Source organism: Nyctereutes procyonoides, unplaced genomic scaffold (genome assembly GCF_905146905.1).
Source record: "Nyctereutes procyonoides isolate TBG_1078 unplaced genomic scaffold, NYPRO_anot_genome, whole genome shotgun sequence".
NCBI classification, from domain to species: domain Eukaryota; kingdom Metazoa; phylum Chordata; class Mammalia; order Carnivora; family Canidae; genus Nyctereutes; species Nyctereutes procyonoides.
In genome coordinates this window covers 60,874,664-60,899,860 of record NW_026575052.1, presented here as the reverse complement: position 1 = coordinate 60,899,860, position 25,197 = coordinate 60,874,664, and the positions used below count along the sequence as shown (strand labels likewise).

Sequence of the window (25,197 nt, the reverse complement as noted above, 5' to 3'; positions counted from 1 at the left end):
TTTTTTTCTTTTTAATACTCTGAATATATTGGCCGACTGCCTTCTGACCTTCAAAGTTTCTGATGAGAAATCTACTTATAACCTTATGAGGATACCTTATATGTGTCAAATTGCTTCTCTCTTACTGCTTTCATGATTCCCTTTGTCTTTTGAAAGTTTGTAATGTGTCTTCATGTGAGTTTCTTTGAGTTCATTTTACTTGAAGTTCTTTGAGCTTCCTGTATGTTTATATTCATGTCCTTAATCAAATTTGGGAAGTTTTCAGCCATAATTTTGTCAGATATTTTTTTCTGTCCTGTCTCCCTCTCCTTCTGGGACTCCTCATAATGCATATGTTTGTCTGCTTGATGGTTTCTACCATCCCTCAGGCCCTGTTCACTTTTCTTCAATCTTTCTTTTTTCTGTTCCTCAGACTTGATAATTTCCATTGTCCTGTCTTCAAATTGGCTGGTTCTTTCTTCTACCTGCCTTTGGGTGCCTCTAGTGATTATTTAATTTCATTTATCGTACTTTTCAGCTCCAGAATTTCTTTCTGGTCTCTTTTTAAGTGTTCTCTTTATTCATACTTCTATTTTGTTCATACATGATTCTCTTGACTTTCTCCACATCTTCCTTTAGTTCTTTGAGCTTCTTTAAGACACTTTAAAGTCTTTGTCTAGTTTATCTGCCATTGGTCTTTTTCAGGGACAGTTTCTGTTGATTTATTTTTTTTTCATTTGAGTGAGCCAGGCTTTCCTTTTTCTTTGTACCTCGTTTGATTTTTTGTTGTTGTTGAGAACTGAGCAATTTTTAATATAACAATGTGGTAACTCTGGAGCTTTCTCCATTTTCCCTAGGCTTCCTGTTTTTTGTTGTATTGTTTATTTGTTTTAGTGTTATAGGCTGTGTCTGTGCCAAGGATCCACCTAAAGTGTAAACTTAAATTCTCCTCAGCACTTTTTCAGAACCTTTCCCTGAACATGTATAATCACTTTCTAATTTTCTTCGTATAGGTAGTTTATAGTTTTATATATATATATATATATATATATATATATATATATATATATATAAATCTATATAATTTATATATTTATTATATATATAGCATATAGTTTTTGAATGTTCTAGTCTGTAACATTTGCCCCCCTACCCCCAGAAGAGGGGAAAAGAAGGGGAAAAGATAAAGTGGAGGAGAAAAAGGGGACTGTCCCTTGAAAGTCCCTGAAAGTTGCCCAGAGGGGCTTGCAAGGGTGGGAGGAGGTGCAACAAAAATGGCCTCCGCCTCTTAGTCTGCACCTCTCTGACAGAAGCAGCTATCAGCAGTCAGAGCACAGATCTCCATTATCTGGAGGACACATTTATTTTTCCCATCCTGGCTCTCCAGGCTGCATACAAACTGCTCTAGGAACAAAGTAAAGCCACCTGCCCTATGACCAGTGGCAGGGGAGAAGTCATGGGCATTTTCTACAGTGCTGAGAGCTGAAATTGGCCAGTATTAACTGTGGTTTCCCATTCAAGCCTTCTCCTGGCTGTTACAAGATTTCAACATATATGAGTTCCAAAATAGTTATAGAGACAGAGTCTGCTAGTGCAGTTGCTATCTAGGTGGGGAGACATATTCCTGGGGCTTCTTAGTCTGCCATCTTCCCAGAACCCTCTCTCTTTTGCTTTATTTCTAATGTTACATAGCAAGATTGATTCCCTCACATTTTCCAAGATTCTAAATATACAGTTATCAACAAATATAGTGTTTTTTCTTTCTTTTAAATACTTACACTTCTTATTTCTTTTTCATCTTAAGACAGTATCAAACTGTTACTGTTTTTCCAAATTAAAAAAAAAAGGTAGATGTTGAGGGTTTTTTAAAGGTGCTTTTTAGGCACAAATGAACTAATCTTTTTATTTTTCTTTTATAAAAACCTTTTAGTATGGTGAGTTTTATTAATGTATTTTCTAATTGTTAATCATCATTAGGCTTCTTGGATAAATTTCACTTGGTTGTGATCAATTATTCTGTTAAAGTACTGATGATTTATACTTGCTAATATTTTACTTAATTTTTTTGTTGTTATTCCTATGTGCGGTTGCATTAGTTAACCAACACTCCTATGTATTATTAGGTTATGATGGCATCATAGTTTGGAGTTTCCTGCTTCCTCTCTGTTCTGGAAAATTTTATGTGGCATTTAAATTGTTCCTTAGCAGTTTAAAATACACTATGGGGCAGCCCCAGTGGCTCAGTGGTTTAGCGCTGCCTTCGGCCCAAGGCGTGATCCTGGAGACCTGGGATCAAGTCCCACGTCAGGCTCCCTGCATGGAGCCTGCTTCTCCCGCTGCCTATGTCTCTGCCTCCCTCTCTCTCTCTCTCTCTCCCATGAATAAATAAATAAAATCTTTAAAAATATATAAAAAAATAAAATATACTTATGAAGGGACGCCTGGGTGGCTCAGCAGTTTAGCGCCTGCCTTTGGCCCAGGGTGTGATCCTGGGGTCCTGGGATTGAGTCCCACATCAGCTCCATGCGTGGAGCCTGCTGCTCCCTCTGTCTATGTCTCTCTCTCTCTCTCTGTCTTGAATGAATGAATGAATGAATGAATAAATAAATAAATAAATAAATAAATAAATAAATAAATAAAATCTTTAAAAAAAGATTCTCTTTTAAAAAATACACTTATGAAGCTGTTTTAGTCTGATATGCTTGTTTGTGGGGAATCATTCTTTGATAACTTTATGCTTTCCTGGTTATTGGTTATTGTTTTACTTGTTTTCTGAGGTCAGGGTGAATCATTTATTTTTTTCTTAGAAAGTTGTTCACTTCAGTTTCTAAATTTATTTGTATAAAGTTTTATGGAAAGCTTTTCAAACATACACAAAGGAAAGAGCGTTAAAGCCCCCCCCCATGTATTTATGTATCCAATTATTATTGAATAATTAAGATCTCATGATATTTCACCCTAAAAACTTTAGTCTCTATGTCTAAGAAACAAGGACTTTCTCCTGGCTAACCACAGTGCCATTGTCAAACCTCATAAAATTAAGACTGTTATTCTCAACTATGATCTAACACCAATTCCACATTAAAAGTTTTTCACTTAAACCCCAAACTGTCATAGCTGTTTTCTCCACCAGGTTTTAGCCAGGGACCCATCTTGCTTGACATGCCTGATAGATCTCTTACTTTGCACCAGCATTTTCCTCTTCCTTGCTTCCCTCCCTTACCTTCTATTTTATTCCATTGTGATTACATTTCCCATTGCCTTGTAGAATGAATGTCTCCTGTTTTGGAGTAGTCTAAATTTCCTTTACAGTAGTCATTTAACTGGCTCCTGTAGCCTCTGTATTTTCTATGAGCTAGAAGTTAGATGTAGAGGTCTGATTAGATTCAGATTAATTAGGAGGCACGTAATGACTAATTTCATTATTATCCGTGGCACTGCCTGATCTGGCTAAAAGGTAGTGAGAACCAGAGCTCTTTCTTTTAAAAGTAAGATTTTTTTCTTTTTTCTTTTTTCTTTTTTTTGTAAGAACTTTTCAACTAGCAAGTGATCTGTGGCATAATGTTTTTAACACTCTACAGGTATCAATTTTCCTTTGAACCTTTCCCCTAATGGTTTTTAGCTTCCATGAAGAATCCTTGCCAAAAACAAGTATTTCATTACAGGTTGTAAACTAGTTATTTTCAAATTCCATTATTTCTTTTACATTTATCAGCAGATTTTCTTCTGCAACAAAGAGTTCTCTCTCCTTCATCAACAGGGGCTCCTTAGTTACCCTAAGATGTATTTCCTACTGAAAAGGCATAATAAATGCTTATTAATTGTCTTCTTTTGCAGAGTTCGGAGTTGATGTTCTTGATTATCTCCAGTGGCAGAAAGTGAGCTTTTGTTTTGGCTTTCTCACTGTGAATCCATGGAATTTGATATATTCTTAATGTTTCAATCAGATATAGTTATTATTGTTTTAATGCTCACATTGCATCATCATCCTTTTTTTTTTTTTTTTTTTTAGGGGCATCATCCTTAGACTGATTTCTGTGTTCCTCTGACACAACACTGATTAGTCTTTGAATATGTCCTTGCTTTTATGTGCAACAAGATATTTCTGGCTTACCCTAAAGATCCGCTATTCCTCAGGTTTATTACACAAACAATTTATGAGTATATTCTCATAAGAATTCTAGGTAATCTTTGCAGCATATTGAATGAAGTACGACGGCTTTCCATCACTTCAGTTTGGGGAAGGTTTTTTTAGTCCTTTTCTTTTGCTTTTACATATGAACTTGTGTTTAAAGCACATAAATTTACATAAACATACACAGCTTTTTCATAGCTGTCTTTTATCAACAAATGTTTCCTTCCTTTCCTAATGTGCTGACACTGTTTATCTTTATGTCCTTGTTTGTGTTGTTAGTCTGTTTATTAGGAGTATATCAAGCCGTTCCTTGATGTCGCTCATCTGATTTCCATCTGTGTCCTGTCTTACGTTGTTTCTGTCTTACTGATTCTGTCCCGCCTTTCTTTTTGACCACTGCTTTACATGGGTAAAGTAGTAAGAAAGTTTCAGCTCTCAGTCTCTCGATGTGAGTCAACTCTGAAGACCCCAGTTTAAACATATGTACTTGTAGTTGCCATGTAAAGTATTAAAATGACTCACCTTGTTTCCTGCATACCCCCTTGGCTCGAGATCTCAAACTGTCCCTTGATTCTCCTCAGCCACCCTCTGTTCACAGGAGGCTGTCTGGCAGAGGCTTGGTCAGTTAGGGAAGCCGCTCTGGGTAGAAAGCCCATGTTGACCCACTCTGACTGCCCGTTCGGCCCAGCTATAGCTAATGACTGTATGACCTGGAAGAAACAAGAGCAGATTTTTCTTAGAATAACTGAGAGAGCCATCTTAATTTTTATCTTTTATTTTAGATATCAGAAAACAGGAAACTTAAGGAACCTTGTTAAGAAAGGAAAGCATTTTGTTGCTTTTAGCTGTGGTACATGTCCTTTTTCATCCTTTTTTGTCTATTTAGAGCAAAACTTTGCCAGTTTCAGGGTTGCCTTTTCTCTTTTGTATGGTTTTTAATGGTGACCAGTAGTTTTGACTAGGATGTAGGAAGAAAATGTTCGTTTCCCCATTTTTCTTGTATATTTCCTCTTGTAAAATGTTCAACTTTATCCCATCTTCCGAGTCTTCCAAAATCTTGTCCCCGTTGCCCCTGCTTACTTGCACTGACAGTCCGTTCAGACACTGAGCTCTGTTGTTTCTTTCGAGGCCCTGTCTCTACGTCTCCCTCCTCTCGCCTCCCCAGAGCGCGCTGGAAGCCCTGGCTCCGGTGTTGCTCACCTCCGTGCCTCGTGGAGTGATCTTGTGAAATGGCCAGTCGTTGAAGGGCCACTTCATGCTTCAGGGAGAAGATCCAGGCCCCTGAGTTGGATCTGAGATGCTCTCCCGTCTGCCCTCTGCTTGCTTTCCTATTTCCACTGGTCCCTCCTCCTCAGACACTTGTAGCATAGTGACAATAAGGGCAAACCTTGGCATCTTCTGTGATAGACTCCTCGCAGAATGCTTTCCTTACATATATGTGGTGCTTAGTTTGTTTCAACAGCCCTTTGGAATAAGGCATTTGTTGCCTCAAATCTGTTAATGTCCTTGAAGAGAGTTTTTGTTTCTAAAATGAATATTTGATTTTTTAAAGTTACAAATCCACAAACCTAGTTCTTCTTTAGTTTAATCCCACTTACAAAAGTCAGTAGACTGCTTTTAAATCTGGGAAAATTTATCATTCTCTTTTAAAGGAAATGTTAATGTTTGGTTAATGTTAATGTTCTTTAATGTTTAGTCCCACTTATAGATGAACTCCTCCAAACGCCTTAAATTGCATTTATAAATTTAATATATGCAGTTCCTTAAACATACCAATTTTTATTTTTTTAAGAGACTTTATTTATATACTTATTTATTTGGCAGAGATAGAGCAAGCATAAGCAGGGAGAAAGGGAACAGTAGACTCCCCACTGAGCAGGGAGCCCAACTTGGGCCTGGGTTCCAGGACCCCTGGGATCATGACTTGAGCTGATGGCAGATACTTCACTGACTGAGCCACCAGGTGCCCCATACATATCAACTTTTAAATTTAAAAACAAAAACTGGGATGCCTGGGTGGCTCAGCAGTTGGGCATCTGCCTTTGGCTCAGGGCATGAACTTGGTCCAGGGATCGAGTCCTGCATCAGGCTCCCTGTGGGGAGCCTGCTTCTCCCTCTGCCTGTGTCTCTGCTTCTCTCTGTGTGTCTCTCATGAATAAATTTTTAAAATCTTTAAAAATAAATAAATATTTTAAAAAATAAAAACAAAACCTTCCCTAGTTCTTAAATAACTTCTAATGTGATAAGTTTACAAATTTGCTGAACCTTGAGTCCCTTAAAAATTTGTTACACTGGGACGCCTGGGTGGCTCAGTGGTTGAGCGTCAGACTTTGGCTCAGGGCGTGGTCCTGGGGGTTCCAGGATCGAGTCCCGCAACAGGGCTCCCTGTGAGGAGCCTGTTTCTCCCTCTGCCTGTGTCTCTGCCTTCTCTCTGTGTCTCTCATGAATAAATAAAATCTTTAAAAAAATTTTTGTTACACCACTATTTATAAATTTCAAATCAGAAGTTCAACAGGTTTCAATTTTATAATTGAAAAAGCAACTTGGCCAGATTCTCTTAATGTAAGTATATAAAATACTAAATATGGGCAGATTCCTTAATGCAAAAGAATTAGTCCCATGTTTAATTCTCTTAAGTTTTTCTATACTTAGTTCTAGATCTTTATGAATGAAAAAAAATGAATTTCAAGTAAATTTGGAAGGTACTTTGTTCATCAGTTGAAATATTATGAGCCAGGACTCCAAGTGAATTTTCCTCAGTGACCAAATTCCCAGGCTGAACCACTTTTTATTATTGCTGGGTCCAGGCCCCTCAGTGGCTTAGCCACGTAGTCCAGACACTGTGGACCCCACCTGCGCGCTGCCTAAGTCTTCCTTCTCCTTGAGGAAGTCTGCAGTTTCCACCCAGGAGGCTTGGACTTTGCTTTTTTTTTTTTTTTTTTTTTTGTCTTTTGTTTTCACCTTTTACCTTTAAATATCTCTGAATGTGATGGAATCCTGTGTTCCTTTTTTATCTGGAAGGACCATAAATCTTCATTAAGCAGTGTCAAATTAATTTTGAATAGCTTTCATGCCCGTTCTGCCATCAGTACCAATAGTAGTAGCCTTAGATGAGGGACTCGGGCTTCGAGGTTAATACTGCCCAAGGCCTGATTGCCGAGCCAGCGCCATATGAGCCAGCGCCATATGTCACTGCAAATGGGCTGCCGCCATGGAGGGTCCCCCTGCTGTGTCTCGCGCTTCCATTTCTTTGCCTTGAGATATGCCTCTCCCCCAAGGACGCCCTGAACACTTCTCCAGGTGGCTCAGCCCTCGTCCATTCTGTTTTAGCTTTCATGACTTGGCTTAAGCATCATCTCCTCCTTCTGAAGCCTTGTCAGCCAGTCGCAGACTCCCAAACCACAGAACTCCATCACAGGATTGTGTGCCTGATGTGCACCCAGCACTTGCTTACAGTGCTTTGCTGCTCATGTTCATGTGATGTCTGCGTTGGACAGTGAGTTGTTGAGGACAGTGACCATGTCTTTGTGTCACCAGCACCTCCTTCAGTGCCTGGTGTATAATAGGCATCCCATCTATATTTTCTAATGAACAAATGAGGTTTTAATCTATTTTTATGTTATTTATTTGTTTATTTTTTAGATTTTATTTATTCATGAGAGACACAGAGAGAGACAGAGACATAGGCAGAGGGAGAAGTAGGCTCCCTGTGGGGAGCCCGATGTGGGACTTGATCTCAGGTCTCCAGGATCACGCCCTGGGCCGAAGGCAGGCACTAAACCGCTGAGCCACCCAGGTGTCCCTTAATCTATTTTTTAGATAATAAAAGGCTACCGTCTATAAAAGGTTAGCTAGCATGAGGCTGTTGTTTGAGGTAATGGAACTATTTTGTATCCTGATTACAAACATACCCACAAAAGAGTCAACTGTGTTTGTCAATTAAAAAAAAAAATTAAAACTGTCCCACTTTTTGAGGGTTTATTTAGGTGGGTTTTCACTTTTGTTTGTATGGAGGAAACTGATATTTACACATGCTCAACAGTTTCTTACATACATATGTGAATTGAAACACTAGGATACACAAAGTGCAGATTTGATTTGATTTGACTTGATTTTTTAAAGATTTTATTTATTTAACAAAGAGAGCACAACAGGCAGAGGGAGAGGGAACAAGCAGACTCCCCACTGAGCAGGGAACCCAGTGCAGGACTCAATCCCAGGACCTTGGGATCATGACCTAAGCCAAAGGCAGACATTTAAGCAACTGAGCCACCCAGGCACCCTATAAAGTGCAGATTTTAAAAATTATTTCAGGGGTGCCTGGGTGGCATAATCGGTTGAATGTCCAACTCTTGGTTTTGGCTCAGGTCATGATCTCAGGGTCCTGGAATTGAGACGCATGGGGCTTTGCCCTCAAGGGGGTATCTGCTTGAGATTTTCTCTCCCTCTTCCCCTCCCTGCCTCCTGCTAATGTTAAATGTGTTTAAATAATTTTCTCCTTTCTGCTTACCCTGTCTTTCAGGTTTTGTCTGATGAAAAAAAAGGTCAAGCCTATGAGCAAACTACAATAATTAAACAAAATTTTTTTACTGTCGTAGCTGTAAATATAGCACATTATTTCATTAAAGAAAGGAGATATGATTATTGAAGACTGTACTAATGCTTGAATTGCATATTTTTCTGGCTAATGGTGCATTAGAAAGAAAGCCATTTGATTTTCCGGATATAAATTTGAGATCACTGATTTTGTGACAATATTTTCAAACTCAATTGGACTTCATATTTGATCTGGAGATAAGTAAGATGAGTCCCAGAATAATTTTCCTGACAACAGCCCCTACCATTTTTTACTGAAAACTTTTAGAACAGAGTACATATATTCTGTTGTTGAAATTTAAAAGAAGATGTTGCTCACAAGGGAGAGGAGAGCACTTAGAGCCCTTAGCTGTAATTCTGTGTCTCTTGGTGCATAAAGCTGGTGGTAATGCCTGTGGTAATGCCTTCTGAGACCATTGATCAGGAAGGCTGCCATTTGGTGTAGTGTCCACTGGGTGGCGGCAGAGACCTTAGTAAGAGCAAAGATGCACAAATATGGGGATTTGAGGGAGTCTCCTGGTTTTCTGTTTTTTTGTTTTTTGTTTTTTTTTAAGGGATGCCTAGAGTATTCTTTTTTATTTCCTTTTTTTTTAAAGAAAAAATGTTCAAAAAACCCAACTAATAAACTTCTTTACCTTTATTAAAATATATCAAGTTGGCATTGGCATAAAAATTCCACTTTCGATGGAACCCTGGTAAAAAATGTCATTAATGTGCTATTTTCACAAAGGTGTCCCTGCTATATAGGATAGAAATTGTGTTGCTTACCTACCTTTAAGAGTCAGGCAGTAATTCTTTTAGACACCTATGTTTTTAAGGGGAAGAAGAGAATTAAATTATAAGCATGGATTTTATTGTGGGATGAGCACAGACAGTATTGTGGCTACTGAAGAGTTCAGAGTGAAAGTGTGGATGGTAAATATCAATATGTATTGCCATCTATCAGTTGGTATCCATCTGTTTTGACATCAGTTATGCTTGAATCTTATAGTTACCCTTGATCACTTAGGGATGAAAGGAGATGGGTAAACTAAGCAAAGCCAAATAGAGCAGTGTTCTTGTGTGTGTGTGTGTGTGTGTGTGTGTGTGTGTGTGTGTGTGTGTTGGGTGGGTGGGTGGGGTCTCCCTTGAGAGATTGTTCAAGAATGTTTCATGCTTATCTGGATCTATTTTGTGGGGAAAAGGCCAACTATTTATTAGCATATGAAAATATCATTGGTGATGGCATTTGTCCTTTTTAAGGGGTCTACATGGTCTATCTTCAGCTCAGTGAAAGTTGAATAATTCGCTTTCAGGAAAGAATCACCTGAATAACAAATGCAGAGTAGAGTTTCTTTACAGATTTTGCAATTGCCGAGGTCGGGTTGCCTGGGCACAGAGTCCTCGGGTTTGGGTATTAGTGTTGGAATGGAGAGGCCTGTGCCCTGTGCAGTCTCTGTGAAATGTGAGCAAGTTCCTGCCCAGACAAGAGCATCTCCAGGAAGGGAGACACTCTCTGCTCCTGGGTTCCCTATGGCTGCCTCCACTTTCTGCCCTTGGCTCCCCTTCCGATCCTTTCCGTCATGCAGCTCCCCTCCCCTCTGCTTTCTCTCTCCATCTCCCCCTTTTCTTCTCAGGTCACTTCTTTCTGCCCTCTTGCATCCCCCTCCTCTTGAGAGAGACAGCCCTCCTGCACAGCCAATGCTGCCCCCAGGCCGAGAACCTGCACTGAGATGCAGGCAGCATGTGGACATTTGATCATTGTTGGGTCATTGATGATTCTCCCCCCAGGCAGAGGTGTCTGGTCAGTCCCGGGAACAACGTGAACATGGCCTAGCCCCACCGTGTCATCATTCAGCGGGTGTTTGTGGAAGGGGGATGCTGGTCAGGGTCCTGAGCCATGTATTGGTTACACCCGTTAGTTTGTAGGATGCCTCAGGTCACAGATTTTTAAGCCCCTCCATTTTGAAGGCTCTTACTACCTCTTTCAAATTGCTTTACCTTCTTCCATGCTTATTGAAAATCTCTCTGGGGACAGGGCCATATACTCTAAATGTCTTTCTCCACTTAAGATATTCAGCCTCTACCTGCTACAGGGCCCTAGTACCTAATGGGAGATTACCATCTAGGAGTTAATTAAATGCAGTGTCATTTTGTCTGCGCTGCATTTTTTTTTCCCCTCGAAACCCTGCTACATCTAGTTTCTTAGCTGGTAGATCTTGGGTATTTATAACCGTTACGTTTCTGTACCATTTATATGATTAGTGTGTCATTACTCTAATTCATATTAATTACATGTGAATGAATGGACACTTTATCACCACCTTACTTGTAATTCCGTTACTATCTTAGATACTAGAGGTATAGGGGTAGGAAAGGGGGAGAAGTCACTTTAGGTTATTGTCTGCTTGGGGAAAGGGAGATGTGTTTTGGGCTACCATGAAAGAATGTGGAAATGCTACTTTTTTGATATTTTAGAACAGTCACAGAATGTTTTCCCCAGTGTGGGTTTGGGTCTCTTGCCCATTCAGTAAATGGAACATGTTAAAGTTTTCTTTTAATTCTACTATGATGTGTAGATGCACAGAATATTAATGTCTCTTCCTTAGAAAACTTTCTGTATTGACTTGAATATAAAGTGATGTTAAATGTAAGGTGAATGCTTTCCTTACCCTTTATGTTGAACAATTAAATCCCCCATGTATGTGTGTATGACACATACCTTTCCATCTTGTTTCATGCATGAATTACCACCTTGGTCTCTCCTTTACCGATTTCTCAACCCTCTTATTCCTTCTCCTGAGAAATAATGCCTTGTACCTGTAATCCTACACTTTTACCCTGTCCTGTTAGTCTTTACCAGTATGTGCTGTTTATGTAACTAAAGAATTTCAGAATGAAAGTCTGCAGGTACTGGGATATAGGAACAGTGTGTGATACGGCCTCATTTTCCCCACAGATGTTCCATTTTCTCTCTTAGTCCTCTTTCCTCCCCACTTTCTTCCTTCCACCTCTCCCAAGGTTTTTGTTTTGTTTTTGGTTTTTTGTTGTTGTTTTCATCTTTCCACTGGCTTGTGCCCTGATTAACCCCTTTCTACTCTGGCTCAGTCCAAATCTGGAATTTTGCTTAAATTCTGGGGTACACACTTAACCAAGGTGCCCTTCCATGTCCATCATTGTCAGTAAGTCAGTCTAGCTTAATGTCCGTGGGAAATGCTGTGGAAGCCAACCCTAGATTGACCATCCCTAGCAATACCGTGGTGGCCACGACACAAAATGGCAGATGGGAATCTGTGAAGTAATGGAACTCTCATTACCTGCAGGATCTGTTACTGCCTGTGTCTACCTCCACATTTGCTTTGTTCAGTTGTCTTTTTGATGTGGTTACATAAAGTAAATTTTAATTACTATAGTTGCTTTCATTACATGGTTGACATTTGAAAGTACACTAGGACCATAAAAGCAAATGATTATAAATAATGAAATATGTGATTTTTAACTAGCAGAAAAAGGCAATCCATAAAATTTGTGTTTAGTACAGCGTATCAGTTTTGAGATTGAGGATGTAGACTTGAGGGTAGTATCTTAGTTCGGGCTGCTATGATGGAAATACCACAGATTGAGCGGCTCTAACAACAGAGAAATATTTTCTCGTAATTCTGGAGGCTGGGAGGTCCAAGATAAAAGTGTTGCCAAGGTTGGTTTCTTCCATCGTTGGCTTTAGCTGGGCGTCTTCCTACCTGGTCTTCCGTCTATACCCGTCTGTGATACCCCTCTTCTTAGGAGGATGTCAGTCATATTGGATAAGAGGCAAGTGACCTCAGGGAACCTTAATTACCATTGTAAAGGCTTTATCTCCAAATCTCGTCACATCTGAGGGATTGGGGGTTCAAGCTTCAACATATGAGTTCTCAGGGAGGACACAGGTCAGCCCATAACAATAAGGTAGTTTTTAGGCACAGATTTTGCTGAAGAAGAGAAAAAACACAAATCTGTCCTCTAGTGAATTAAACCCTGCTCTAGTGCCCAGTCCTCCTCAGAGGCCCCAGAGTGTGCAGCTCTCCACCAGGGTGAACGCATCCCAGGCAGGCATTGCCAGTGCTTCACACGTGTGAATCAGGCTCAGACTCTCCCTCCCTCTACGTGTCACCTGTCTTAGTATATTTGGGGAGGTGTGATGACAGAAGGTGAAGGGCTGCCGCCAACCTGGTCCAGAGTTCCCTGTCTAATCACTACTCCCCCAGTGGGATGTTCCTCCCTGCTCCGCCAGGGGCCATTCCCTGCTTCACTGGTGACCACAACTGAGAGGAACCCATGGGCTTCAGTCCTTGTGGTGCAGTGTGGCTATTTTTTTAGAAGACTCTGCAGAGGGGGCGGTAAAACCAGGGCGGATCACACATCTCTTTGTGGCCCCATCCACTGCTCCACATGAAGAGAGGTGAGGGCCCTAGTCCCATCATGAGGTCTCTACCCTCGTGACCTAATTACCCCCACAAACCTCATCTCCAAATACCATATTAGGTAGGGGAATTCCACTGTATGAATTTTTGGGGGAGACATAAACATTCGGCCCATATCAGATAGCTAACCTTTGAAAGCACCTAATTACAAGAAAGTTTGGTTCTCATGGGTTGTGAAACAACACAGATGGAAACATTGAACACAGGGTGTGAGCCTCCATGATCCAGACTAGGAGAAACACTGGATGCTTTCACCCATAGATGAACGTTCCAGGGAGGACCCGCACGTTCAAGTTGTAGCAGGAGTTCACTTTGAAGTCTGGTGTTGGGGTGCTGTTGTTTAATACCGCTATGGAGAATTTGTTAAACATTTTCAATTATTTCACATGAGCCGAAATGTCGGTGGCTCTGTCTGCAGGCTGCCGAAAGCCACTGAAGTGGTGGAGTAGTGGAGCAGCTTAAAGGGCTCAGCGGGAGAGTCTCTACAACTAATCCAATTTTGTCCCTGTAACAGCACATCTCGCAGGCAGGAATTAACCACTCTCTGGGTGCCCCTGCTTTCTTTTTCTTTTTAATGGTTATGGTTTTCATCAGGTTCCTACTCACCCACCTGGAAAGGGTGCTGTGATGATTGGCTGATATTTTTGTCTGATGGAATACCAACCAGCCATTGAATTAGCCGCTCAGGTTACTGTGTTGTGCCCTTAGCACATTGTCAGAGTGGGAACTAAAAGAAAATTCATAAGTTCAGTTTTTCTTTTATATAGGTCTTTATATCTTCTTGATAATTTGTTGGTGTTATCTGCCTACAGGGAAGAAGGAGTTCCTGTATTTATCTGGGACTAAATGGATAATTATTTGTAGAGCTGGTAAAAGCTTTTTGGGGGACACAGATTTTAATTTATTTATTTTAACCCAATAGACTGCATAACTACTTGTGAATATTCTTGACTCAGGCTGCATTCAAGTCCCCTTTCTTACCTTGAGTTTAGCTGTTTCCTATGAGACCAGCCAGATGCTGAACTGGAATTGCCTGAGACTATTTCACAAGCAACGTTATCAACATGGACATCTCTTCTCATTGCCAAGCATTTTAAAGTTTGGGTTATCACTTAAATTACCATGTCTGCATACATGGTAATCTTTTTTTATAAAAAGAGATGAGAACAATATAGGTTACACCCTCTGTTGCTGAGCAGTCTCCAGTGCTGTGTTCTAGTCCAGAGGCCCCCTTAGCTCTGCTCCTCCCTCACGGCCTGCACCCAGCACATGAGCAGCTGTGTGGACCTAACCGTTAACTGTGGAGGATGTGCCAGACGCAGCCCCTTCTCATTACTTCCGTGCAGAGGGCTCTGGAATCAGCTCTCATTTGAACAGTGATTCGGCTATTTACCAGTGGGAAGCCCCTGTGCATTTTTATTTCTGCCTCGGTTTCCTCCTCTGTAGAATGAGATCACAGTGGTGACCTAAGTTACACGCCTGTTGCTAAATGCCGTATGTACAATTTTTGAGTGGGGGTGACGCATGGTAAGTGCGTAATGGATAGTTGCTATTACTGTTACTTTTATCATCATTAATTATTACATAACTGAAGTCCAGCCCTCCCCCCCCCCCCGGATGAACTTGGTAAGCTAGGTATCAGATGATGTTACCCTCCTGCTGAAAAGGCCTTCATGGTTTGCAGTTAACTCAGAAAGAAATTCACAGTCCTCACCATAGTCTTCAAGACCCTGTGTGATGTGAATCTTCGGTTCCTCCAGCCTCGTCCCTGGCTGTTCTCTGTCTTCTGCTCAAGCACAAGGTGCCTTGGCTCTTGCTAGAATTCTGCTCCACTCCATCCTGCCCCACCTCAAATCACTTGAATTGCTTCTCCTGGTGCTGTCTTCCTAGCTCTGCACACCCAGCATATACGCTCCATGAAGACAGAGACTTCGTCCTTCGTGTCCTCTCCAGTTTGCCAGCACCCTGAGCAGTGCCTGGTACATAGTATTTGTATGATACATAAGTATTTGTGGAATGGGTAAATGAACAAAACAAACTATAATTGCCAATTCTAACACTGTGTGCTTTCAGATGTGCAAAATAAAGAGCTTGCACAAATATTGTCAAAGTAAACTGAGATTCAGTTAAAATCATCAAAAGTATCTCTGGAATTTAATGAGTGTGGCATAAACAGCAGAACTGGAGTGAAAATACCAGGTCCCGGTTCTCAGTCAGTGTCTGCCATGAAAGATCACTTGGCTGCTCAGAGACTCAGCTTCCCGCTTCTAAAATACAGGCAGGACTAGATCTCAAACCCTCGGGCTCTGAGCGGCTGCCCAGCTGAGGGAAGAGTAAAAGGGGTGACTTTTCCATTTTCATGAGAACAGCTATGTTTCTATTTTCTTTATATATTGGGGTTTTGTATGAAATTTAGTTTAAAAGTCTGCTTTTTAAAAGTTTTAAAACTACTGGACTAGAAGACCGCAAAGGTTTGGAGTGCCAGGGTGGCTCAGTTGGTTGAGCATCTGACTGCTGATCTCAGTTCAGGTCTTTTTTTTTTTTTTTTTTTTTGAATCAAAAGCAGGGTTTATTTTTCTACCAAATCCCCAATCCATGTTCCAGCCAATGGATGAAGGGTAAATCAAGCCTCACAAAGACTCTATGTAAAAACAACTGTAATTTTCTACAGGAAAAAGGTTTCTGTTAAGTTCCTAGGCATTTGCGAGATGAAAAAATTTCCTGTATTAGACAGTCTGTGCTTTCTTACGTATTCAAACGTTCCCACCTGCTGCCTCTTCTGCACAGATGAGGGAGACCCGTTCTGGAGCTGCCCTAACAGTCCAACCTCCATGTCACTCCATGGTCTGATAACCTAGAACCGCGGTAGGATTTCAATGTGTAATGCCCAAGAACAGCTGAAAAGATGGGAATTCAATTCTTCAAACTTGCTCTGAGTGCCTACTATTTGCCAGGCACAAGCGAGGCACTGGGCAGTGATTCTGCTGGTTCTGAGAAATACAGATGGTGCTACAAAGAGGAGCTCTCCCCACCCCCACCCCTAAATGGCAGGAGGATGTTTGCTGGGGATTAAGAGAACCAATTTCTCCTCTACTTCTACCACCTGGGATAGGTCTGTAACTCAGGCCCTGGGAACAGGTGCTGTGTCTCTTCTGGCAGGTACTGCCATGGAAGAACCAAGAGCAGTTTCTAAACAGCTGTGGAATTAGCTCCACAGTCCACATAGTGATGGGTTTCCAAGGAGCTCTGGGTCATGTGGCCAATGTATGCAATCTTCACTGAAGTTCACATGAAGATCACTATGTTGTGCACCAGGATATCGGGCAATGTGCAGAAGAAGTATACATAGGAAAATGGTCCTCCCATCTCAGCCTTCGCAGTAAAATTCACCAGTTGTTCGCTCCGAGGAGGAATGAGGGAGACGTTAGTGGTCACATATGTGCCCACCACTGTGTTCATGTTGTACTGAACCTGGCTGGACAGGCTGGTCACTGCCACCGAATAGAAGTTGGAGTTCCTGATTTTCAGGGTAGCCGTGATGGCAAGGATCACAAGGGAGTCCTGCTTATTAAATGTGACTTTCACCACTTTGATGCCGTCGTCATCCACAAGGACTGAATGTGGAAACAGGAAGAAAACCACCAAACCAGATGCCAGGAGACAGAGCAGGACAGACAGGAGGACGTACTGCTTAGTTCTCTGAGGGCGCAACCTCTGATCACTGTGTGGGATCAAAGCCACCAACTCATTTACTTGTTCTGTTGGAATGTAGCCTGTCCCCTGGCACGTGAGACAGGTGATGCTATCTCGACCGGTGAACTCCACATATGGGAACTGAGCAATGGCTTCTTCTTGCTCCCTTTCTGCCAGCAAATCCTCCCTGTTCTCTTTCTTTCGCTTGCAGTAAGAGGGGCGAGCGGAGGTGGAATGCTGGGACCCCATGGCCGGGATGTGCCACTTGTGTCATGTCCTGCAGGGCGCCGACTCCCGGCAGCTCCGGTTCCGGGCCGCACCCGCCGCCACCTGCCCGCTCCGTAGGTTGACCTGCCTCTCCGGTCCTCGCAGCTTCAGTTCAGGTCTTGATCTCAGGGTCATGGGATCAAGCCTCACATTGGGGCGCCACACTGGGTGTGGAGCCTACTTAAAAAAAAAAAAAAGAAAGAAAGAAAAAAGAAAAGAGCACAAAGATCATTTTTACCTTAGTAATCCTGATCCCAGTAGCTTAATTCTTTAAAGGATGTTGCTTCTTCATTCTCTGCTCCTCCCTTCCCAAAGAACAGATCACCTAATAATTTTTTAAAGTATCTTAAAATTATGATATGTGGGTAAATAACAAAATTGTAAGACAGTATCTGTGTGCTTACCTCTCTTGTATGCATTGCTTAGCACAGTGCCTAAAGCCGAGCTCACTCAGTAAATATTGTGGATGGATGGATGGGTAGATATATGAAGAGAGTAACATTTTTCAGTGAGACTATGTTATCTTGTAATATGTGAAAAACATATTGTAAACCTTCGAATGTTTATAAGTAAAGTCTGTTGTTTTCTGTCAAGGTGATATTTATTGGATATCTACATTATAATAGATCATTTTTTAATTTAAAAAAATTTAAGTTTTGTATTTTAATTCCAGTAGAGTTAACATACAGTGTTATATTAGCTTCAGTAGTGACTCAACAGTTCTATTACTCAGGGCTCATCATGTGGGTGTCCTTAATCCCCTTCACCCATACCCACGCCTCCCCTCCCTTCTGGTAACCATCAGTTTCTTCTCCCTAGTGAAGAGTCTGTTTTGGTTTATCTCTCCTTTTTTTCCCCCTTAAACTCCACATATTAGTGAGATCCTATGGTATTTGTCTTTCACTGACTTACTTCACTTAGCCTCATACTCTCTAGCTCCGTCCATGTTGTTACAAATGGCAAGACTTCATTTTTTATAGCTGAGTAATATTCCTGTGTGTGTGTGTGTACATATATGAATGTATATATTTTACTACATCTTCTTTATTCATCTATCAATGGACATTTGGGCTACTTCCATATCTTCGCTATTATAAATAATGCTACAGTAAGCATGGGTGCACATATCCCTTTGAATTAGTGGTTTTGTGTTTTTTGGGTAAATACCGAGTAGCACAATTGCTGGATCTTAGGGTAGTTCTACTTTTTACTTTTTGGGGAACCTCGGTACTGTTTTCCACAGTGGCTGCACCAGTTTGCATTCCCACCAACAGTGTGTGAGGGTTCCTTTTATCCCCACATCCTCACCAACATTTACTCTTTGTTGTGTTTCATTTTAGCCATTCTGACAGGTGTGAGGTGACATCTCATTGTAGTTTTGATTTGCATTTCTCTGATGCTTAGTGATGTTGAGCATCTTTTCATGTGTCTCTTGGCCATCTGTATGTCTTCTTTGGAGAAATGTCTGCTCATGCCTGCTGCCCACTTTTAAATTGGATTATTTGTTTTTTGAGTATTGAGTTGACTAAATTCTTTATAGATTTTGGATACTAACTCTTTATCTGATATGTCACTTGCAAATATCTTCTGTTTTGTGGGTTGCCTTTTAGATTTGTTGATTATTTCCTTCTCCATGCAGAAGCTTCTTATTTTGATGTAGTCCTGATAGTTTTGTTTCCTGGGTCTGCTTGAGCAGACATATCTAGAAAAATGTTGCTATAGTCAAATGTCAGAGATATTACTTCTTATGTTCTCTTCTAGGACTTTTATGATCTCATGTCTTACATTTAGGTATTTAATCCATTTTGAGTTCATTTTGTGTATGGTGTAAGAAAGTGGTCCAGTTTCATTCTTTTGTATATAGTTGTCCGGTTTTCCCAACACTGTTGAAGAGATTATCTTTTTCCCATTGCACATACTTTCCTGCTTTGTCAAAGACTGATTGACCGCATAATTGTGGGTTTATTTTTGAGCTCTCTATTCTGTTCCATTTGTCTGTGTGTTTGTTTTTGTGCCAGTACCGTACTGTCTTAATCACTATAGCTTTGTAATAGAACTTGAAGCCTGGAATTGTGATACCTTGAGTTTTGTTTTTCTTTTTCAAGATTGTTTTGGCTTTGGGGGGTCTTTTGTGGTTCCATAAAAATTTTAGGACTGTTTGTCCTAGTTCTGTGAAAAGTGCCACTGGTGTTTTGATAGGGATTGCATTAAATCTGTAGTTTGCTTTGGTTAGTATAGACATTCTTACAACATTTGTTCTTCTAGCCCATGAGCATGGAATATCTTTACATTTTTTTGTGTCATTTTCAGTTTCTTTCATGAGTTTTACAGTTTTCAGAGTACAGACCTTTCACCTCTTTGGTTAAGTTTATTCCTAGGTATTTTATTCTTTTTGGTGCAGTTGTCAATTGTATTGTTTTCTTAATTTTTATTTCTGCTGCTTCATTAGTAGTATATAGAAATGAAGCGATTTCTATACATTGATTTTGTATCCTGTGACTTTTTACTGAGTTAATTTATCAATTCTAGTAGCTTTTTGGTGGGAGTCTTTCAAGTTTTCTATATATAGAATCATGTCATCTGCAAATAGTGAAAGTTTTATTCTTCCTTGCCAATTTGGATGCCTTTTATTCCTTTTTCTTGTCTGATTTCTGTGGCTAAGACTTAAATCCTATGTTGAATAAAAGTCGTGAGAGTGGACATCTTAGAACTGTTTACTGAATGGCCAATTCATTACACTTTCTTTTCTCTTATTTTTTTTTTAATTTTTACTTATTTATGATAGTCACACACAGAGAGAGAGAGAGAGGCAGAGACATAGGCAGAGGGAGAAGCAGGCTCCATGCACCGGGAGCCCGACGTGGGATTCGATCCCGGGTCTCCAGGATCGCGCCCTGGGCCAAAGGCAGGCGCCAAACCGCTGCACCACCCAGGGATCCCTCTTTTCTCTTATTTTTAAAAAAGATTTATTTATTTGAGAGAGAGAGAGTGCATGAAGAGGGGGAGAGGCAAGGTAGAGGGAGAAGCAGACTCCACACTGAGCAGCGAGCCAGATGTGGGGCTCGGTCTAGGAACCTGGGATCATGTCTTGAGCCGAAGGCAGCCACTTAACTGACTGAGCCACCCAGGTGCCCCTGCACCTTCCTTTAATTCTTCATTAATTTTCTGATGTTAGTTATGTAAATATAAATCTAAAAGTATCCAGTATGATTTTCTTTTTTAATTCTTTTTTTTTCCTTTTTGCATTTGAAATAGGATCCTTTTAGAGCTATTAGCTTTGAGAGAGTACTATCTCTTTTTATAGTGAAGTTACACTGTGGCAGGTACTTGAGATAATAATAGTAATAATTATAAGCTATCTTGGGACAACCTTGAGACCACAGTTGGTCATCATCTGCCTTTTTTTTCTTTTCTTTTCTTTTTTTTTTTATCATCTGCCTTTTCAATTTGGCAGATCTGCTTAAAGTTGATAGACCTTTTACTGAGATTTACTAGATTACTTTAGACTAAAGCCAAAGTAGCATAATGGTAAGGCATTGAGCTACTGACCTGCATGGTTGTTTTAGTAATAAATATGAGCATATCAGTTTTGCATTCTTAAGAAAGCATGTAATAATATATCTTAAGAAAACATAAGAATCACATTATATAATTATATAAACCTTACTCATAAGTTTATAAAGTATTGCCACTTGCATGCTGTCTAATACGATTTTGAATTTTGCTATGTTTTAGTATCAGTCTCTCTTAAAAATGCTGCTTCTAAACCTCTAAAATTCTGTGACATACATGTATGAGTGCACGTATGAAAAGCATGTAGTCGTTCAAAATGTGGCTACTAATGTATGTAATACTATATACTCCTGTGTTCATGTTACTTACAAATCTGTCTTTCCCTTAAGGTAAAGAGGACGAATATCCAAAGAAACCTTTGGGGCAGCTTCCACCTGAACCTGCCAGCATCAGTCACCTGAGCAACGGACGAAGAAGTGTTGGCAAGTCAAGTCCCCACATGAGCAGCAGAAGAGAAAGTGGCTCATCACCTCACAAAAAACATGAGCCTTCCCCTCACCATCAAAGTAGAATTGGTACACCAGAGCGAGTACGGGTGCAAAGATGGAAATCAGATGATGAGGACAGTAGAAAGCTTAAAGAAGAAGCAGATTTTCAAAGAAAACTTCCATCAGGGCCACAAGACAGTTCCAAGCAGTATAATCATGCAGCTGCTAACCAAAATAGCAACGCCACTTCAAATACCAGGAAGGAATTTGTGCCCAAGTGGAATAAACCATCAGACATTTCAGCTATTGAGAAAACTGCCAAATATGCCATCGAAGGCAAAAGTAGGTCGGTGCAGCCCACACTTGCAGTCACCATCCCAAGTTCTGCTGATAATCGAATATCAAATGTAAGGCAAAAGATGAAGGTTTTGGATGCTGATGAAGGGAAACGGGGCTCTAATGCATCCCAGTACGATAACGTACCTGAAAATGACAACAGTGCATCTATTGAAGAGGCACTAGAAAGAGCTTACTCCCAAAGTCCAAGGAACATGGTTTCCTCTCACAGCCCAAGGAAGCATATGGAGCCGGGTTCTAGTCCATCAAGAGTACCAACCAAGTTTACCTTTAAAGTGCAGCCTGCAGGTTACCCAAAATATCCATCCCCACTAGATGGGGAAGATCGCAGGACAGTACATCCGCCATCCTACAGTAACCCCCCGGTTTACCATGGAAATTCTCCCCAACACATCCCTAGTGCTAACAGCAGCTGCGCATCTCCACAGTTTACTCACGGGGCTCAAAGGAATCCTTCCCGGAGACCTTATGGTTCTACGCTTTCGGTCAATGTTTCTCCCGAGAAGTCCTATGGCCGCCCGCTTCCTCTCGTACTACCATCCAGCCGAATAGAAGTTCTTCCTGTTGATCCTGGAGCCGGGGGATATTCGGGCAATTCGGAGTCACCAAAGAACGGCAAATTCATCATTCCTCCAGTGGACTACCTGTCAGAAGTTATTTACACGTACAGACCTGAGACTCATGGACAGTTGTGGACTCAAGATGCTAACCGTGGCCACTTGAGCAATTTACCAAAATATTCCGCCTTTCAACATGTTTCCTTTCAGGACCATAGCCTCCCAGCAGTCTCAGTAGATAGTCCAGTGCGATACAGAACTTCACCAGGTTTAGAAGATGCCAGTTCCTCTGGGTTTCAATATTCAGGGCCCTCACCTCCAGTATATCACTACAGAAATCGGGATGGACTTTCTATTCAAGAATCAGTATTGCTGTGAGAATTTATCTATACTTGGTAAAGACAAGAGAATAGAAACCATTTGAAACCTACATTGCTATGTTTATAATTGCCAAAGCAGTATTTTATATTATTGTAAACATCTCACACAATTCCAGTGTCTGCTAGTAATAAGAATATATAGAAATGTTTTATCCCCATGTAGATGCTGCTTACAATGAGCATTTTTAAATTGCATCATCTCTGAACCTGTTAAAAAAGAATTTAACGTGGTGGAAACATAGCAATAGCATTTAGGGAGGCACACATAATAATAATTCATTACTCCGTTTCATTTATGTCTTTCTCCAAAATCTGAGCATTTTTGTACCATTAGCCCATTCTGTTTTGAGTAATGTTACAGAGCACAGAAAAACTGTGTAGAATAGACCTTTTTAAGGCTATGTGTAGAGCGTGTCTTTGAATAGATACCAAAATGCCTCTATGCACACATATTTGAACACAGAACTAAAGAAACATTAAAAAAAAAAAACTAATTGTAATCCACATCCATAGATTAATTTACTATTCTTCCTTTCCTTAACTTACCTTTCAGCCAGGTTTTTGGCCCCACCCCCTTATATTTTTCACCCAGGTCCTAACATGCCATCGGGTGTTTGCCCTGACTTCTCTGCAATCGTGGCCATTTTCTTTCTTTCTGAAAATTAAAGACATTGGAGAGAAAGGCTGACCACCTAATGGTGCTTAAACACTGGGGCACTCAAAGTAAGGTTATGGCCAGAGGCGCGGCGCTGCTGGTACCCCAAGATCAGTTTTAGAGCAGTTTGAAGTGCATTTGTGCCCTTGGTTCTGGTCTGACTCTTGCAAAGCTCAGAGCAGAATGTTCCTTGCCAGATGCAGAGGAAGTGCTGCCATCCCGCTCTCCAGTGGATGCCAGCAGGAGAGGTTGCGAGTTACTGATCCTCAAGCACTCACACGGGGCATCAGAACAGACTCCTTTGAAATCCATTTGAAAGTAGGATTAACAATATGGTTACTCCTTACTTCTGCCCTTTCGATTCCTGCACAGTCCAGGGTGTCATTTACTGTCATGGTCTTTTTCTGGCACTCTTTCTTTCAAGGTGGTAGTCCATAGGTATTGCTGCACTTAGGCCATTAAATTATCATTGTGTAAACTTGTAAAAAATGATCATTATTAATAGGAGTCTAAGATTTTAATCTTTTTTTAAAAAATAGTGTAACTTTCATACTTTCAAAAATCTCCTTTTTCCCCCCTTTTTACAGTTAAAAAAAAATTCAGGTTCATGGTTAAGAGATTAGCAATGAATGTCTTTTAAAATAGTCTATTACACTACAATTACCAAAACACTGGGAAAGTTTAGGGCACTCCCAGAAAGTATGGCTTTGTGTTTAATTGGAGAGCTCGTTTTCAACATATTTTCCTCGTGTTTGAATAAGGACGAGAGTAGAAAACCTAACTTCAAGGGCTCCGCTTGTTGCAAGTTGGCGCTTTAAACTTTCAAGGTACTGAAGTATGTCCTTTCAAATGAGAGTAACATTTGTTTAGCTAGTGAATGTGACAATATTTTTTATGTATATAATGAGTCTAATGTAATTTTAATCAACTTGGTAATGATGTTATTAAACAGCAAAACAAATGGCAGTGTGTTAGCAGCTAAGCACTACGCTGAAATGCAGGCAAAATCCTGCTCCCCCTGGGCTCTTGATTCAGATCATGTGGAGGCTTAGAGAGAAATGTATATAAAAAATGTAGCTGAGGATATTAATTCCAATTTTTAAACCATGATTCTGTGACTTGTAATAAACCAAGCTGTACAATTTAGGTTATGATAGCAGCATCTGAGCTGCCCCAAAATATCTATGTCAACAGTGGTAAATACTGTAGATTTATATATATATATATATACATACATATATATATATGCAAAATATATATAAACACACACTATTTTCTTATGTCATCTATGACATTTTTATCTGTATACTTTTTTTGATGTGATTGTTTTTAACATGCTAAAAGTAATAAGTATATTTTGTTTTGTGTCTTTCATGTGCTTTTTTCATATGGCAAAAGCGCTGCATCTCTGATGCTTCTAAAGCTAATTTTCTTCTAATTGAGGAGATACTGCTTAGTGTTTGCCTACATGACTGTACATTTTATCACAGTTGTATGTTAAATGCTTTATTAATTTCCAGGAGTACTCTATTTAGAACTACATCACCTTTCCTTTATTTTATTTTCTCTGCCATTATTAATAGCAATAAGGTATTTCCAGTCTCCCCCACTATAAACGTTGCTCCCTCTGTTAGTTTTGCAAGTAGGAAAATTTAATTTGAACTTATTTTGCCACCGTACAATTTTTAGACTTTTAAATTTATCTTTTAATAAAAGATAAATAATGGAATGATGATAAAAGATGAAATAATATTAGTAAAGTGAGTTAAATATAATCGTGAAACTGTATTTGGTGAGGAATCTCATGGAGCAGAGGCTGATGTGATTCTACTACACAGCTGTGCATGCTGTAAATAGTATTCACTCTCTTCTTTATAGCAGTCTTGCTTCATGCAATAAGCTCTTTGGTGTGGTTTTTGTTGTTTTAATATTTAGTTTGAAATGTTAAAAGAGACTATACCCAGGGTCTCCAAGGGAGATTTTTTTTTAAATCGAATTTAAAAAAAAAATGCTTTTGAAAGCTGAGAGAGATGTATATACATAAATATAAAGTCAGATACCAAAGTACCGTAGAAAAAAATTATTTTTCCTTCCACCCTGCTGAATTTTCCAGCCAGGCCCTGTAAACTGGTCTGACA

At 40.2% G+C, this 25,197-nt stretch overlaps 2 protein-coding genes across 6 annotated transcripts in view; one reads left to right on the top strand and one right to left on the bottom strand.

Annotated features, from left to right (window-relative positions):
* Positions 1-24,331, top strand: part of USP6NL (USP6 N-terminal like) — a 172,390-nt gene extending 148,059 nt beyond the window's left edge. For all 5 annotated transcript variants that reach the window (XM_055331117.1, XM_055331114.1, XM_055331115.1 and 2 more), the window contains one exon: positions 21,012-24,331. In XM_055331117.1, the coding sequence (XP_055187092.1) occupies positions 21,012-22,402 (1,391 nt within the window). In that variant the 3' untranslated portion in view covers positions 22,403-24,331. The remainder of the gene's footprint in view (positions 1-21,011) is intronic.
* On the bottom strand, positions 15,700-17,205 carry LOC129513350 (transmembrane protein 106C-like). Its single transcript, XM_055331119.1, has one exon. The coding sequence runs from the start codon at positions 17,089-17,091 to the stop codon at positions 16,435-16,437; it is 657 nt and encodes a 218-aa protein (XP_055187094.1). The 5' UTR covers positions 17,092-17,205; the 3' UTR covers positions 15,700-16,434.
* Positions 24,332-25,197: the final 866 nt, after the last annotated feature.